General features: G+C 41.2%; 1 protein-coding gene across 1 annotated transcript; it reads right to left on the bottom strand.

Annotated features, from left to right (window-relative positions):
* Positions 1-410: 410 nt before the first annotated feature.
* LOC138074286 (olfactory receptor 1N2) lies at positions 411-1,364 on the bottom strand. Its single transcript, XM_068966379.1, has one exon. The coding sequence runs from the start codon at positions 1,362-1,364 to the stop codon at positions 411-413; it is 954 nt and encodes a 317-aa protein (XP_068822480.1).
* Between the last annotated feature and the right edge of the window lie 17,611 nt (positions 1,365-18,975).

The following is an 18,975-nucleotide window of genomic DNA, read 5'->3' as shown; positions in this document are numbered from 1 at the left end:
TGTGTTTGGTGAGAAGACTTAATTCAAGAGCCACCTTCATAGTACATGACAAGCACACAATACAGTGTCATTCACTATAGTCATCCTGCCAAATATTTGATCTCAAAAAACTCATTCATCTTGCATAACTGGAACTTTGTTCATTATGCTAGGTGAAATAAGTCAGACACGGAAAGACAAATAGTGTATGATTTCACTTACTTGTGGCATCTAACATGGTTAAATCATAGAAGCAGAGAATAGATTGATGGTTGCCAGGGGCCCAATGAAAAAATGGAAATGCCTTCTTTGTTAAATACCTAATTTTTTAATGTCTTGATAACTTTTCCTTAAATCAGCCTGAGAATAATGGAGCCATTCAAATGATGGAGAGCAGGGATTAATTCAGATACCAAGATTGGCCATCACTGTCATGGTATAAAGATGGTTTTCCCACTGCCGAAGAGTTTACTCAAAGCCTCACTCATATCTTTATTCCTCAAGCTGTATATGAAAGGGTTCAGCATGGGAATAATCACCATATAGAGAATGGCAGCCCTGCTCTCCCTCTCTGCAGAGTGAGTTGATGGAGGAAGTAAATACACACCCATAAGAGACCCATAGAAGAGCAGGACCACTGTGAGGTGAGATCCACATGTCGAGAAGGCCTTCCACCGCCCTCCAGGAGATGAGATGCCAAACACAGCCCAGGAAATGTGGACATAGGAGAGGACAATCAGCAGGAGGGGAGCAGTGAGGAACATCAGGCCCATGGTGATGATCATCAGCTCGTTAAGGCGGGTGTCTGAGCAGGCAAGCTTCAGGAGAGCACTGGGATCACAGAAGAAGTGGGGAATGGCCTTGTGGGCACAGAAGGCCACACGGGTCAGCAACAGTGTGTGTGTCAGTGCAGGACAGTTGGTTAGCACCCAGCATATGCTCAACATTAATGCACAGAGTTGGGGACTCATAGCTGTGCTGTAATGAAGTGGCTGACAGATGGCCACATAGCGGTCATATGCCATCACTGCCAGAAGTAAGTTGTCAAGGCCACCAAACACAAGGAGAAAATACAGCTGTGCAAAGCACCCAGAATAGGAGATGGTCTGACTCTGAGTATGCATGTTGACCAGCATTTTAGGGATGGAGGCAGAAGTGAAGCAGGCATCTGTTATTGATAGGTTGGCCAGAAAGAAGTACATGGGAGTATGGAGGTGAGGGTCAGAGGTGATGGCCAGGATGATGAGTAGGTTTCCCATCATAGTGACCAGGTACATGCCCAGGAAGATGACAAACAGGAGAGTTTGCTCCTCTGGCCGCTCAGAGATCCCTAGAAGGAGGAAGTCTGAAAAGGTGGTTTGGTTCACTCCGCTTCGTTTTCCCATCCTTTGTAGTTTTGCTATCTATGCAGATAAAATACTTCCACGTGTCAATATTTAAGTATTAGATCAATTCACAGATAATATCTGTGTAGCCCAAACTGTTCCAGGAAAAAAAGAAGCGGACCTTGCCCATGAGAATCTCTGGATGTCATTATGATGTGAGAAAATACACATGGAACTTTAGAGAAGAGGCAAACCAATACCCATGCAAACTGAACCATGTCTTCATAGCTGTATATAGTAGGGTCCTCAGGAAAGTGATCAGTTTGACCAGAGAAGTCCATGTTGGCAATTGGAGGAGATAAGAATTGAGCATATCCTTAAAGGCAAGGTTGGAAAAGTCACTTTTGCTCACCAAGTAAAAAGGAAATACATGATCTTCCTTGCTGCCCCTCCCCCAACACCCACCCCTTGATGTACACCATAGACAAGATAATCTATTTCTACTTGCCTCCTCAATCCCTAGAACTTGACCTCACCTATTTAGCTCCACTTCCTGTACTCTTACCTTACTAGGAACATGGATATATGGGCTGAGGCCAGAGAGTGTCATTCTCTGCATCCACAGTAGACAAACAGGACAGGGCTGCCCACCCTTGACCCTCATCACTCTCTCTCCTTTTTCCCTGAACTCTTCCCCTATTGCACATCTAGACATTTGAAAACTGATATTTCTCTCCCCCTAGTCTCTTGGACATGAGCATGATCAGTACCTCTTTGTAGATGCTTGCTATGTTCCAGAAAACTTGATGGCACTCTTTTGTTTTTTCAAGTCTGGTAGGTATTATTCTCCTCCACAATTCTGCAAATGGTGCAATTGAGTCTTAGAAATATTTGATGTACTCAAGATCAGAAAGCTAATGTGACTCAGCAGCAGGTGTGTCTGACTCCAATGTCTGTGCCTTCCCTCTACACTTGTAGTCTAACTCTCTGATGTTTCTTTTCATCAAAGGGAAGGTAGAAGGAATCAGTGTCTGGTTCTCTGGGCTTGAAAATGGCCACTCTGATCTTCAGTTCTCCTAGGATTTAGAGCAAGCTTGTATAAGATGTCATTTCATGTCCTCCCTAACCTTATTAGATTTTGCCACTGTATTAGTACTCCATTTGTTCTTGGTTTATAGAGAGGCTTCTAATCTTAGGCAGACATTCAGATCAGCTACCCTAGAAACTTTTGCCTGGTCCTTGGGCTGGGAAGGAAGGAGTTTGTACAAGTATGTGTGTTTGTCCCCTACCCATCCAGATTCTCTCACCTATCAGAGCGTGGATTGGTTTCAAGCATATTCAGATTCTCCAGTTCCCTCTTGTGCGTGGGAAGTTCACAATAAGGACCTCCCTGAGACCTTTCTGACCTTGTAAAGCTGGGGTATATTGAGTCCAGTGGTCATCAGGAATACCTAGAGTGTATAATGAATTTTTCAGACCTGGGAAGACAGGAGCCTTTCTTAGGGTTTTAAAGATCCCTAGAACATCATCCCCAAAGTGCTCATTAGAGCCAACCTCAGTGTCGTTTGCAGCCTATTCTCTAGCCATCCCTGCCAGTGTCCTGGGAGAATAGAGGGCATCTCTTTCCAAGGGGTTAAGCTCTCAGATGGGGAACTTGGGGGTGAGAATCTGAGGCCTTTAGCTGGGATGCTGTGCAGTCCAGCCTGACCAGCAGTCCTCCTGGGAATTCTTGCCTCTGCCCTGGACCATTTAATGCCAGTTTAACCAGGTTCTAGGTTAAACTGGATTGAGGGAGACATTAAGAGCTTAAAGTATAATGGTCCTGCTGGTGATTTCTCTAAATGGACTGTAGCCTGCCAGGCTCCTCTGACCATGGGATTATCTAGGCAAGAACACTGTAGTGGGTTGCCATGCCCTCCTCCAGGGGTTCTTCCCAATCAAGGGATGGAATCTGCATCTCTTATGTCTCCTGCATTGGGAGGCAGGTTCTTTACCACTAGTGACACCTAGGCATTACCTCTCTAAACAGAGTAATGCTAAGAAGCAGCTCCCCCAAGTCCTAAACTCTCAGTTACATAAGGCAGCCTATGTAGAACACACCAGCCATAATATCTGATCCATAACCACGGCAAAGATGTAACATCTTCAGTATTGTCATTAATACTAGTAGTACTGAGACTTCCCTGGTGATTCAGTGATTAAAACTTCACCTTCCAGTGCAGGAGGCATGGGTTTCTCCCTGGATGGGGAGTTAAGATCCCGCAAGCCTCGGGATCAAAAAACCAAAGCATGAAACAGAAACAATATCGTAAAAAATTCTATAAAGACTTTAAAAATCATCCATATAAAATATCTTTAAAAAAATACTGTAGTACTTACTGCACACTTTCTTTAATGATCTCAAGTAATACAAGTTTATTAGGATAAAGAAACTATTGTTATCCCTATTTTACAGATGAGAAAACTGAGGCCCAGTGAAGATAATGACTTGACCAACTAAATGGAGAGGATGGAATTCCAGTCTAGGTCTCCACGACGCTAGAGTCCACATTTTTTTTTTTTTGAGACAGATAGTGTGGGGTGTAGTGTTGGCAGACTGGAAAGGAGACAGAAGTAGAAAATCAGAACTTGGATGGAGACCTAGAGATTAAGAGTGTACACAGGGGAAGGAAAAAAGGAAGAAAGGATGGAGTGGCTTGAGTCCATGCTCTTAACCACCGTAATTTGTCCCAGTATCATTGTTGATTTTAATCATCAGCAATATCATTGGTACAGAATAATCTCATTTTCTATGTGAAAATCTCATTTTCTCTGTGTGTGCCTTTGGTTACTAGCAAGATCAACTACTTTTTTTTTCATTTGATTTTTAACCATGAGTAATTATTCTTCAAATTATCCTGTTAATATATTTGTCTTTTTCCTATTGGGGTGTTTGTGGTTTTAAAATGGATATTAGATACAATAAAACAAAATTAAAACATTTTATTTGGGGTGTTTTTTATGTCCTTGCCTTTGACTATTTATAGAAGTTTTTAAAAAATTAATTAATTTATTTTAATTGGAGGCTAATTACTTTACAATATTCTGGTGTTTTTTGCCATACATTGACATGAATCAGCCATGGGTGTACATGTGTCCCCCATCCTGAACTCCCCTCCCAGCTCCCTCTCCATCCCATACCTCTGAGTTGGCCCAGTGCACTGGCTTTGAGTCCCTGTTTCATGCATCAAACTTGTACTGTTCATCTATTTTTTAAATATAAATTTTTATTTTAATTGGAGGTTAATTACTTTACAATATTGTATTTCTTTTGCCATACATCAACATGAATCCACCACAGGTATACACGTGTTCCCCATCCTGAACCCCCCTCCCTCCTCCCTCCCCGTACCATCCCTGTGGGTCATCCCAGTGCACCAGCCCCAAGCATCCAGTATCATGCATTGAACCTGGACTGGCGATTCATTTCATATATGATATTATACATGTTTCAATGCCATTTCCCCAAATCATCCCACCCTCTCCCTCTGCCACATTGAAAGAGACACGTATACCCCAATGTTCATCACAGCACTGTTTATAATAGCCAGGACATGGAAGCAACCTAGATGTCCATCAGCAGATGAATGGATAAGAAAGCTGAGGTACATATACACAATGGAGTATTACTCTCAGCCATTAAAAAGAATACATTTGAATCAGTTCTAGTGAGGTGGATGAAACTGTAGCCTATTATACAGAGTGAAGTAAGCCAGAAAGAAAAACACCAATACAGTATACTAACACATATATATGGAATTTAGAAAGATGGTAACAATAACCCTGTATGCAAAACAGCAAAAAAGACACAGATGTATAGAACAGTCTTTTGTTCATCCATTTTTATAGAAGATTTTAAAATTATTTTTTAGTCAAAATTGACAGATATTTAGCTTTGTATTTTTCCCCATTGCTTTTATACTAAAAAGTCCTTTCCATCCTGTAGATCAAGGAAATTCCATTTAGTTCTTTCTTCTAGTTTTAAACACTACACTACGTTTTTCATTTACTTGCAATTTATGTTGCTGTGGGGTGAGAAAAAAGTACCTAGCTTTACTTTTAATTTTTCACATGTGGCTAATTTGATTGAGGGCATGAGAAGCAGGTGACAGAGGATGAGATTGGATGGCATCATCGATTCAATGGACATGAGTTTGAGCAAACTCAGGAAGACAGTGAGGGACAGGGAAGCCTGGTGGGCTGCAGTTCATGGGGTCACAAAGAGTCAGCAGACATGACTGAGTGACAAATAGCAGCAACAGTTTTATCAGTACCACTTTTTAGTAACTCATACATTCTCCATTTGTTTGTTAGGTCTGAACACCTATACCTGGCCTTTCCATATGTATCTGGGCTACTCACAGCACAGCAGCTGGCTTCAGAAATGGGGCATTTTGAGAACAAACCACCTAAGAAGTCATGATGGAAGCTGCAAGGTCTTCATAAAACCTAGCTTTGGAAATCTGAGAATCTCACTTTCACTGTCTTCTAGAGAGCAATCAATCACTAAGGCCAGCCCAGTGACTAGGGGAAAGAAGTTAAGCTTTATCCCTCCATAGGAAGAATAGGAAAGAATTTGGGATGCTCTTTCATTTAGCACAGCCTGATCTCTTGACTCAAATTATTTATATTCTTCCCAAATTCAGAATAGACTTGTTCCTTCTGAAAAGCCTCAGAATCCACATGGACTACAGACTTGTCTAACTCAATGAAACTATGAGCCATGCAGTGTAGGGCCACCCATGATGGACAGCCACCCAAGACGGATGGTCATGGTGGAGAGTTCTGATAAAACATGGCCCACAGGAGAAGAGAATGGAAAGAAACTTCAGTATTCTTGCCTTGAGAATCCCATGAACAGTAAGAAAAGGCAAAAAGATAGGAACTGAAAGATGAACTCCCCAGGTCAGTAGTTGCCCAATATGCTACTGGAGAACAGTAGAGAAATAACTCCGAAAAGAATGAAGAGATGGAGCCAAAGCAAAACAATGCCTAGTTTTGCATATGACTGGTGATGGAAGTAAAGTCCTATGCTGTAAACAACAATATTGCATAGGAACCTGGAATGTAGATCCATGAATCAAGGTAAATTGGAAGTGGTCAAGCAGGAGATGGCAAGAGTGAACATTGACATTTTAGTAAAGTGAACTAAATCAACTGGAAAGGGTGAATTTAACTCAGATGACTATTATATCTACTACTGTGGAAAAATCCTTTCTTCCCCTTAGAAGAAACGGATAGCCCTCATAGTCAACAAGAGTCCAAAATACAGTACTTGAGTGTAACCTGAAAAACGTTTCCAAGGCAAACCATTCAATATCACAGTAATCCACACCTATGACCCAACCAGTAATGCTGAAGAAGCTGAGGGTGAACAGTTCTATGAAGACCAGCAAGACCTTCTAGAACTAACACACATAAAAGATGTCCTTTTCATCATAGTGGACTGGAATGCAAAAGTAGGAAGTCAAGAGATACCTGGAGTAACAAGCAAATTTGGCCTTGGAATACAAAAGGAAGCAAGGCAAAGGTTAACAGAGTGTTGCCAAGAGAACACACTGGTCATAGCAAACACCCTCTTCCTACAGCACAAAAGAAGACTCTACACATGGACATCACCAGATGGTCAATACTGAAATCAGATTGATTGCATTCTTTGCAGCCAAAGATGGAGAAGCTCTATACAGTGAGTAAAAACAAGATCGGGAGATGACTGTGGCTCAGGTCATGAACTCCTTATGCCAAATTCAGACTTAAATTGAAGAAAGTGGGGAAAATCACTAGACCATTCAGGTATGACCTAAATCAAATCCCTGATGATTATACAGTGGAAGTGAGAAGTACATTCAAGGGATTAGATCTGATAGAGTGCCTGAAAAACTGTGGAGAGAGGTTCATGACATTGTACAAGAGGCAGTGATCAAGACCATTCCCAAGAAAAAGAAATGCAAAAAGGCAAAATGGTTGTCTGAGGAGGCCTTACAAATAGCTGAGAGAAGAACAGAAGTGAAAAGCAAAGGAGAAAAGGAAAGATATACCCATTTGAATGCAGAGTTCCAAAGAAGAGCAAGGACAGATAAGAAAGCCTTCCTCAGGGATCAGTGCAAAGAAGTAGAGGAAAACAATAGAATGGGAAAGTCTAGAGATCTCTTCAAGAAAATTAGAGATACCAAGGGAACATTTCATGCAAAGATGGGCACAATAAAGGACAGAAATGGTCTGGACCTAACTGAAGCAGAAGATGTTAAGAAGAGGTAACAAGAATACACAGAAGAACTATACAAAAAAGATCTTCATGACCGTGATAACCATGATGGTGTGATCACTCACCTATAGCCAGATGTCCTGGAATGCAAAGCCAAGTGGGACTTAGGAAGCAGTCCTATGAACAAAGCTAGTGGAGGTGATGGAATTCCAGTTGAGTGATTTCAAATCCTAAAAAATGATGCTGTGAAAGTGCTACACTCAATATGTCAGCAAATGTTGAAAACTCAGCAGTGGCCACAGGACTGGAAAAGGTTAGTTTTCATTCCAGTCCCAAAGAAAGGCAATGCCAAATAATGCTCAGACTATCACACAATTGCACTCATCTCACACACTAGCAAATAAATACTCAAAATTCTCCAAGCCAGACTTCAACAGTACATGAACCATGAACTTCCAGATGTATAAGCTGGTTTTTTTTAATATAAATTTATTTATTTTAATTGGAGGTTAATTACTTTATAATATTGTATTGGTTTTGCCATACATCAAGCTGGTTTTAGAAAAGGCAGAGGAACCAGAGATCAGATTGCCAACATCTGTTGGATCATGGAAAAAGCACGAGAGTTCCAGAAAAACATCTACTTCTGCTTTATTGACTATGCCAAAGACTTTGACTATGTGGATCACAACAAACTGTGTAAAATTCTTCAAGAGATGGGAATACCAGACCATCTCATCTGCCTTCTGAGAAATCTGTATGCAGCTCAAGAAGCCACAGTGAGAACTGGACATGGGACAACAGACTGGCTCCAAATTGGGAAAGGAGTACGTCAAGGCTATATACTGTCACCCTGCTTATTTAACTTATATGCAGAGCACATCATGCGAAATGCTGGATAGATGAAGCATAAGCTGGAATCAAGATTGCTGGGAGAAATATCAATAACCTTAGATATGCAGATGACATCACCCTTATGGCAGAAAGCAAAGAAGAACTAAAGAGCCTCTTGATGAAAGTGGAAGAGGAGAGGGAAAAAGTTGGCTTAAAACTCAACATTTAGAAAATGAAGGTCATAGCATCCGGAAACATCACTTCATGGCAAATAGATGGGGAAACAATGGAAACAGTGACAGACTATTTTCTTGGGTTCCATAATCACTGCAGATGGTGATTGCAGCCATGAAATTAAAAGATGCTTGTTCCTTGGAAGAAAAGCTATGACCAACCTAGATAGCATATTCAAAAGCAGAGACATTACTTTGCCAACAAAGACCCATTGCCAGGAGCCAGCATGGGGAATCCCACCTGTGGCAAAGGTCATGAGGAAGGGGTCCTGACAAACGCAAAGGCAGGATCAGGCCTCAGGGGTCCCCCTGGATTTTCTTGAGCATCTACCCCCCAAAACAAGAGTCTGCCTGCTTTATTGCGTTATGCTTTCCACCTACTCTTCTGACATTACAGAGGGGCTGTCCCCCACCACCTTTCTCTGAAAGGAGTTAACTTAGAGCTCCAGTTAAAAAGTCTCCTGGGTGTAACAAGAGTGTTTCAGTCCAAAAACTCCCCTGATGGCTCTCTAGCCTGCCTGACAAGTTTGTCCAGCCTCTTACAACCACACATGTGATTGTTCACAGCCTCCCAACCGTGAGAGGCACGAGACGCTCTAAAACTTTCTAAATACAGAGTCTTATGAGAAGTTAGAAATTATTAGTGTAGTATTAGTGGGTTGTTAGAAATATACTGGTGGAGGGTTTCATTGTTGAGCCAATATTTGCTGCTAAGTCTCCATATCCCTTGTCCCTTATATACATTGATATAACTCGCATACAGGAGGAGAAGGCAATGGCACCCCACTCCAGTACTCTTGCCTGGAAAATCCCATGGATAGAGGAGCCTGGTAGGCTGCAGTCCATGGGGTCGCTAAGTGTCAGACATGACTTAGGGACTTCACTTTCACTTTTCACTTTTCACTTTCATGCATTGGACAAGGAAACAGTAACCCACTCCAGTGTTCTTGCCTGGAGAATCCCAGGGACGGGGGAGCCTGGTGGGCTGCCATCTCTGGGGTCGCACAGAGTCAGACATGACTGAAGCGACTTAGCAGCAGCATATAGGAAAAATAAGTAATAATCTTTGATATTAATCACATTAAACCTTAGGCTAGTATATTTTTTTCTTGATTATACCCTTACCCTATAGGAATGTAATCTTATCTAGTACTTTCAGAGAGTGGCACCTAACTTAAGAAAAATCACCTTTGGAGAAAATAAGTTTTCTGGTTGACTAATCATCATCAGAAAGGGTCATAAAATGTTAGCAGGCCTCTTGGCCAAAAGATGATGTAAATCACCTGAGAACTTTGTATATCGGAAGGAATGCAGAAAGAAAGTGTGGTTTCAATTCAGGGACTGCTGACCCTGCATGACTTTGTATTATCCATTGATCTCTATGTACAACTTAAAGTATAAAAGCTCTCCTGAAAAATAAAGAGATGGACCAGTTCCTGGAAAGACTGGTTTCCCCTGCGTCATCTTTTCTTGTTCTCTCCTTTTCAGGCTGAATTCCCGTCTGGAGTACAGAGGCTCTCCATGTCTACTTATTTGCCCTGGCTTCTAAGACCCACGTGAGAGGGAGCCCAAGGTGGGGCACCCTCCACTATTCAAGCGGGCGCCAGTGGCCTATGTAGATGGTGCTAGCCCCTTGTCTCAGGGCTTTATTGGTCTCCTGTGTAAACCAAGGAATACAGCCTCTTTTTCTCCTCTATTAATATAGCCTCTTTTTCTCCTCTATTTTCTCCACTACACTATTCTTTCCTGATCTCTCTTTATATCTCTAACTAAATAATTCTTTCCTAATAGCCAAATCCATCCCCACTTCGAATTACCCTGGATCCACCGGGGCTGGACCCCAACAACCTATCTAGTCAAAGCTATGGTTTTTCTAGTAATCATGTATGGATCTGAGGGTTGGACTATAAAGAAAGCTGACACCAAAGAATTGACGCTTTCGAACTGTGGTGTTGGAGTAGACTCTTGAGAGTCCCTTGGACTGCAAGGAGATCAAACCAGTCAATCCTAAAGGAAATCAGTTCTGAATATTATTGGAAGGACTGACGCTGAAACTGAAGCTTCAATACTTTGGCCATCTGATGTGAAGAACTGACTCATTGGAAAAGACTCTGATGCTGGGAAAGACTGAAGGCAGGAGGAGAAGGGGACGACAGAGATGAGATGGTTGGATGGCATCACTGACTCAATCGACATGAATTTGAGCAAGCTTTGGAGTTGCTGATGGACATGAACACCTGGCGTGCTACAGTCGATGGGGTTGCAAAGAGTCAGACATGACTGAGTGACTGAACTGAACTGAAAAAGCTTCAGAATCTCATTCCATTGCAACATGAGGTCAAGGTCCAAGATCTTGTCATCTAAATGAGGTCCAAGTGGAAAAATGTCTCCTTAGATGCACCCCTCTATGTATTGTTCCTTTCAGTCTGAAGATCTTGGATTTTATTTCCTCTACAAATATACCCAATACAAGAGTGATACAGACATGGGATAACTACAATGGAAATCATCTGGAAGTGGGAGAGTAGACAGGGAAGCAAGCGGGAAACTCAAACCTGTGTTTCATTCATTCTCATTGCTGCTGACATTCATTAATGGAAATTATCATAATTCATCTAATCTATTGTTGATAGCTATTTAGGTGATTTTCAGTTTGGTATTTTATAAATAGTGCTGGTATAAACATTTTTATCCAGACCTCTTGAGGAATGTGTATACACGTTTTAGTTGGATATATGTTTAATAGTAGAATTTGGGAATCCTAGGTTTTGCATGGTTCAGCTTTAGTTTTTCAGAGTGATTGTTCTATGGTGTTGACAGTGGTTATGAGATTCTGGTTGCTCCAATCTCACTAACATTTGGTACAGTCTTTTTCATTTTAGCTATTCTGATAGATGTGTAGTAGTAACACATTGTAGGTTAAATTTAAGCTGTCCTGATGACCAATGAGGTTGAAAACATTTTCATGTGTTTTAAAAAATATTTGATATTACATTCTGATATATTTTTTAATGTCTTTTGGAGTTTCTTTCTATTCCTTGATTTGAAAAGGGTCTTATATATACATACTGGTATACAATATTTCATGAAATGCACGCATGACACATGTCTCCTTCTTGCCTGTGCATTGACTTTTCACTCTCTTACTGGTGCCTTTTGAAAAACAGAAGTTCTTAATTTTATTTTAATTTTTTATTATTATTTTTAGAAGTTCTTAATTTTAATATGGTCCCACTTATTTATTTACTTTCAGTTATTCTGTTTGTGTCCTATTTAAGAGATAGCTGCATACTTCTTGATTAGGAAGATATTTGTGTTTTCATAAAAATTTTTGTTGTTTTGTCTTTTATTTGTATATGAATCTAGTTGGAACTGATTTTTTATACAGCATGAGGTCAGGATCAAATTAATTATTTTTCATTTGAATATCCTATTAACTGATAATTTTGTGAAAAGCATATAAATTTGAAGTGGTAACTACAATGAATTTTGTACTGGAACTGCCTGGAAGCCCTGTGTTTATAGAAGGAGCTGTCGATTTTGAGTTTCACTGTAGGATTATCTGGCTGGGAAAACTTTCAGGGGAAGGCCAATGCCAGTATCCTTAGTTCTTTCCTGCTCAGCTACTTGAATGTCTTAGAAATTTTTACACTATTCTGTATTCACAATATAGGTCATTGGGTTTCAGGATTCATCATTTGGTATTATATATAGTCATGTATGTATTTTCTGGGCTCTAAAATCACTGCAGATGGTGATTGCAGCCATGAAATTAAAAGATGCTTACTCCTTGGAAGGAATGTTATTAAAAAGCAGAGACATTACTTTGTCAACAAAGGTCCATATAATCAAGGCTATGGTTTTTCCAGTGGTCATGGATGGATGTGAGAGTTGGACTATAAAGAAAACTGAGCACCAAAGAACTGATGTTTTTGAACTATGATGTTGGAGAAGACTCTTGAGAGTCCCTTGGACTGCAAGGAGATCCAACCAGTCCATCCTAAAGATCAGTCCTGGGTATTCATTGGAAGGACTGATGTTGAAGCTGAAACTCCGATACTTTGGCCACCTGATGTGAAGAGCTGACTCATTGGAAAAGATCCTGATGCTGGGAAAGATTGAGGGCAGGAGGAGAAGGGGACAACAGAGGATGAGATGGTTGGATGGCATCACTGACTCGATGGACATGGGTTTGGGTGGACTTCAAGAGCTGGTGATGGACAGGGAGGCCTGAAGTGCTGCAGTTAATGGGGTTCAAAGAGTCCGACATGACTGAGAGACTGAACTGAACTGATAGTCATGTAAGGGCTTCCCACGTGGTGCTAGTGGTAAAAAACTCGCCTGCCAATGCAGGATAGGTGGGTTCCCTCCCTGGATCAAGAAGATCCCTTGGGGAAAGAAATGGCAACCCACTCCAGTATCCTTGCCTGGGGAATCCTATGGACGGAGGAGCCTGGCAGGCTATGTCCATAGGGTTGCAAACAGTCGATCATGACTGAAGGACTTAGCACGCACACGCACACACACACGTGCACACACACATGCACACACACACACACACACACACACACACACACACAGAGAGTCATGCAAAAGGCTTCCCTGGTGGTGCTAGTGGAAAAGAACCCATCTGCCAAAGCCTGGTGGCTCAGATGGTAAAGAATCCGCCTGCAATGCGGGAGACCTGGGTTCGATCTCTGGGTTGGGACGATCCCCTGGAGGTGGGCATGGCAACCCACTCCAGTATTCTTGCCTGAAAATCCCTATGGACAGAAGAGCCTAGTGGGTGCAGCCCATGGGGTCGCAAAGAGTAGGACACGACTGAGCAACTAAGCACAGCACAGCTAATTCAGGAGACATAAGAGAGTTGGGTTTATCCCTGGGTGGGGGAGATCCCCTGGAGGAGGGCATGGCAACTCACTCCAGATTCTTGCCTGGAAAATCCCCACAGACAGAGGAGCCTGGAGGGCTACAATCCATAGGGTTGCACAGAGTTGGACATGACTGAACTTAGCACGCATGCCCATAGTCATATAATTCTTGTTTTTGTATATGATTCACTAATCTGAATTTTATGTGACAACTCCTAGTCACAACTTCTCCAGAAAATAAAATTACCAACTTCTGCTGGGATAGAAGAAGAGAGTATTCCAGTAGTGAGGAGTGAAAACTAGAATCTAGAGATTTCTGAAATAGCTATCACCTCTGAGGTTATTTCATATATCCAGAGCTCCCAGTTTCTGATTTTTTGTGGATTCTTCAGTATTGACAAAATTGATTATTTTATTTCATCTACCACCAGCTTAGTATCTAGCTTTTTCGTGTCTGTTAACCCACTCACCATTGTCAAAGATAAATTACACATGTGGAGTTAAAGAAGCAAGGAAGACTTTATTCAAGAATACTGCAATTGGAGAGACAGACTGAAGTCAATTCTGCTGAAACAAAAGGCAGGGGGATTTATAAGAGCTGGGATTAGCTAATGGAAAAGTATTGGAGGATGTTATAAAGAAGGTAGGTCAGAGATATAGGCCATCTATTAATATGCTTGCTAATTGGCATCTATTGAAGTTAGGTTCCTACCCTTTCACAGAGACTGGAAGACAGGGGTGTTATCTTCATTGATAATTACATTTCAAAGAGATAGCTCCCAGAACTTTGAGAAAGACATTCTTAAGGTATAAGAACTAGTATAACAGACAAGAGCCTGGAAGATTTACAGCCCAAAAGGGCAAAGAAAGAATTTTAAAATGCAATTTTTCTAAAGTAGATGTTCTAAAAAATGGGAGGTCAGCAGTTTATAGTCAGGAAAAAACTGTCTAACATTTAGTCAAGTTGAGGAAAGAAAGAGCATTTTAATCACCACTCACTCATCCCTTTGCTTTCCAACTTCGAAATTTTACTGTTGCTTGCTTTCCACTCTTCTCTGCCCTCATGGGTTTTATGTCTTTTTTAAAAAGTCACTTTACTTTTAGTAGGTTTGAGGGGACCATAAGATTGAATGCATGGCTCTAATATAACATCTTTAACCAGAAGTTCAAGAATTCTTTAAGTATGTCGTATGCCACTAAACTGCACATGTGAATACAGGCAGTTTCTGGATTTCTTTAAAGGAGGAGCTTCAGTTCAGTTCAGTTCAGTCGCTCAGTAGTGTCCAACTCTGCGACCCCATGAATTGCAGCACACCAGGCCTCCCTGTCCATCACCAACTCCCGGAGTTCATTCAGACCCGTGTCCATAGAGTCAGTGATGCCATCCAGCCATCTCATCCTCTGTCGTCCCCTTCTCCTCCTGCCCCCAATCCCTCCCAGCATCAAAGTCTTTTCCAATGAGTCAACTCTTCGCATGAGGTGGCCAAAGTACCGGAGTTTCAGCTTTAGCATCATTCCTTCCAAAGAAATCCCAGGGCTGATCTCCTTCAGAATGGACCGGTTGGATCTCCTTGCCATTCAAGGGACTCTCAAGAGTCTTCTCCAACACCACAGTTCAAAAGTATCAATTTTTCGGCTCTCAGCCTTCTTCACAGTCCAACTCTCACATCCACACATGACTACTGGAAAAACCATAGCCTTGACCAGACGGACCTTAGTTGGCAAAGTAATGTCTCTGCTTTTGAAAGGAGGAGCTTAGGGGCAGGAATCTTGTTGCAAGGGGGCAGCTAGGAAACTTCTTTACATAGAAAGTGGCATTTTTGTTGTGAACTGCTATTACAAATCAATACAAATAACACCAATCCTTAATGCTACCATTTAACAAGAGAAAGAAGTAAAGCTTCCAAGTTGTTTTAATGAAGCCAACACTGTACTAATTTGATCTATTATATGAGATACAGAGGAGAAACTGGGGAATTATGACTGTTCTAACAAGGCTCTGGGGAACTCTTTCCCATGACGCCCTGTCTACATATGGCCAATGTAGAGCCCTGTTCAGTCTCTTTCTGATATAGTCTGATGAGCCCTCTCCATTTCTGAGTCCCTTATTCAGGTTTCAAAATATAAAATATTTCAAAATTTCTGTAGACCTGAGTGGGGTCAGTGTACCATGTGCCACTGCTGCTGCTAAGTCACTTCAGTCGTGTCCAACTCTGTGCGACCCCATAGACGGCAGCCCACCAGGCTCCCCCATCCCAGGCAAGAGTACTGGAGTGGGGTGTCATTGTCTTTTCCAGTACCATGTGCCCCAGACAATCTTAAATACTCTTCATTCTGGGCTTCTCTGTTCCAGTCGGCAAAGGTAACTGTGATTGCTCCAACTTCCCCTTCACACCTAGCTATGGCTTGGCTTTGCAATCTTTTGCTGATTTCTTGGGCTCCTTACTGGGAATTCTGGTATTTCTTTCTCTCCTTTCCTCACCCTAAACTTGTTTATAACATCGGTTGAGCAATCTGACTTATGTTTCTGGATATTTGCCAATTGTATTTATTATTCTTGATCCTAAATCCTGATTCCACATAATCCCATCACAAAGGTTGTCAGGAAGAATCTGAGCTCTTTCCTCCTTCCTTCCAAATTAAGGATAACCATAGTGCCTTCTTCCTGGTAACTGGTATAGCAGTAAGAAGAGAAATGAGACAAAGAGTTGCAAACTAGCAAGCCCTGCCTTTGGAAAAATCCTCTCCGTCAAGGCCAAGCCAGGTTTTACCTGTTGGCAGACACAGTAGGTGAAGAAGTGGCAGAAGTAAGTCAAGGGGATTTATCACTATGGGGTGACAAAGCCAGAGGGTTGGCCCAAGGATCTGGAGCTGCTCATTTTTGTCTCTAAGAGCTGTAGAGTGTTTTGAGATTATAGTCAGGATGAAGGCTGAGAAACTCTTTTAGGGAAAGAAGAACCAAAGAATAGGGCAACAGAATCAAAGGATAAGGCCCTTGATAGAAAAAAAAAAAAAAGATGAAGGTAAAAAGCAGGGTTGACAATGAAGACTTTTAGACCGTTTGTTAAGGATTTTGAAAATTTTCTGCTGTTAAATGGTCAGTGCTATTGATGAAGAGGGCACTAAGGGAATAACCTGATTCAGGCATTACACGCTGACAGATATAGTGAAACAAATGCAACTCCATCCTAAGATAACTTACAGTCCCCTTGAGAAGCTTTGTGGGGATGAGTAGACTTTCTCACTAAAGGCAAGGTCTGCAGTCAGGAAAGCATAAAATTGTCTAGCCACTCAATCTGTACCACTCTCCTCTCAATGAGAGACACAAAGAATCTGTCACTTTTCAGAACACGGTTATTAGAATGTGCCCAGTCAGGGGAGTCCAATCTTTGTGAGGCATCGTATTCTCCATGGAAAGATGGAGTAGGAGAAAAATAACTTAGTTTGTGGTTTTATGATCTCTTGGGAAAAATTATATAGTTCTGAGATACATTCCTAAATTAGTATAGGGTTCAGGAATAAATAAATACGCAATAGTGTTCAGATATTCTTCATGTTCGAGAAGTGTTAACTCCAAAATAAGAATAATGTTTCAGTAAATCTTCTTGTCCATCTATAGGTAAGTTTTTCTTTACGTGTGGAGTTGGAATAGAAGTTAAGAATAGGAACATATTTAGATCTGCAAGATACTGATAACAAAAAAATAAAAATAAAAAAGATAACTGACTTAACAGAAAGGGCACTGGTCAGAGAGGCTGCATATCCTGGTTGTCATACCATATCTTCCTCTAAAGCACAGTGTAAATTATTTCAATAACTTTATTTTTGAACTTTAGCTTATTCATCTGTGAATCAAATGGAAGAGTTAAGCAAAATTATTTACTCTTAGTCTCTGAAAAAGTGAAAGTGTTAATCACTCAGTTGTGTCCAACTTTTTGTGACCCATGGATTGTAGCCTGCCAGGCTCCTCTGTCCGTGGAATTCTTCAGACAAGAATGCTGGAGTGGATCGTCCTTTTTTTCTCCAGGGGACCTTTCGGACCCAGGTATGGAGCCCGGGTCTCCTGCATTGCAGGGAGAGTCTTACCATCTGAGCCATGAGGGAAGCCCTTCTTAGTCTCTGCTGAGCATTAAAATACTTGAGGAGAATTTAGTTTTTGTTTTTAAATAATACCCAGTATTTAAACTGGGTAGCCAGACTATATCCTAAAAATTTTAACTCAGTAAATCTGGGTAAGTCTGAAGGGTCTGTATTTTTTAAAGCGTCTCATTTGGTTATGATTGTGACCGATGTTTGGGGGTCTCTAGACCACATGATCTTGTATGTGTGTGCACTCAGTCACTCATTCATGCCCAACTCTTCGTGACCCCACAGACTGCAGCTCCGCAGGCTCCTCTGTCTATGGGACTTTCCTGACAAGAATACTGAATTGGGGACCATTTCCTCCTCCAGGGGATATTCTTGACCCAAGGATTGACTCTGCATCTCCTTCGACTCCTGTACTGGCAGGTGGATTCTTTACGACTGAATCACCCAGGAATGCCATATGATCCTGTAGGTTCTGTCTAGTTCTTAAATTTTATTTTTCTTTTATGAAAAATAAGTATATAAAATAGAAAAACCACAAGTGAGGTTAAAGATTCTAAAATAGAAATACTGAGAGATAAAATATAAAGGTGATAAAATACAAAGAGATAAAATAAAATATAAATAGGAAACCACTTTCTATCTAATGCTAGCATCTAATGCTATGGGTTTGAATTCTAGCTCCAATATTTACAAATTGTTGGTGCAAATGATTCAAGTATCCTTAGCCTCAGTTTTCTTCAACACACAGTCTTAAGCATAACAATCTCTCCTTCCTTGTTTTGTTTAAGGGCTAAAGCAGACAGTCTGTATGAAGTGCTTAGTTGAGCACCTGACATGTAACAAGTGGACACAAATGTTAGCTGCAGGATGACCCTATGCCAATGATAAAAACTGAAAGACAGGGAAAAAATGCACTGCATAGTTTCAAAGGGAACCTTCTTACACTGTTGGTGGGAATGCAAACTAGTACAGCCACTATGGAGAACAGTGTGGAGATTCCTTAAAAAACTGGAAATAGAACTGCCATATGACCCAGCAATCCCACTGCTGGGCATACACACCGAGGAAACCAGAATTGAAAGAGATACGTGTACCCCAATGGTCATCGCAGCACTGTTTATAATATCCAGAACATGGAAGCAATCTAGATGTCCATCAGCAGATGAATGGATAAGAAAGCTGTGGTCCATATACACAATGGAGCATTACTAAGCCATTAAAAAGAATACATTTGAATCAGTTCTAATGAGGTGGATGAAACTGGAGCCGATTATACAGAGTGAAGTAAGCCAGAAAGAAAAACACCAATACAGTATACTAATGCATATATATGGAATTTAGAGAGATGGGAACGATAACCCTGTATGTGAGACAGCAAAAGAGACACAAATGTATAGAAC

Source organism: Capricornis sumatraensis, chromosome 1 (assembly GCF_032405125.1).
Source record: "Capricornis sumatraensis isolate serow.1 chromosome 1, serow.2, whole genome shotgun sequence".
Lineage (NCBI taxonomy): Eukaryota > Metazoa > Chordata > Mammalia > Artiodactyla > Bovidae > Capricornis > Capricornis sumatraensis.
The sequence above is the reverse complement of the archived record's forward strand: the minus strand, read 5'-3'. Positions and strand labels throughout refer to the sequence as shown.

Excerpts from the sequence above, each read along its gene's own strand:
- LOC138074286 (XM_068966379.1), bottom strand. The coding sequence starts at position 1,364 with ATGGGAAAACGAAGCGGAGTGAACCAAACCACCTTTTCAGACTTCCTC.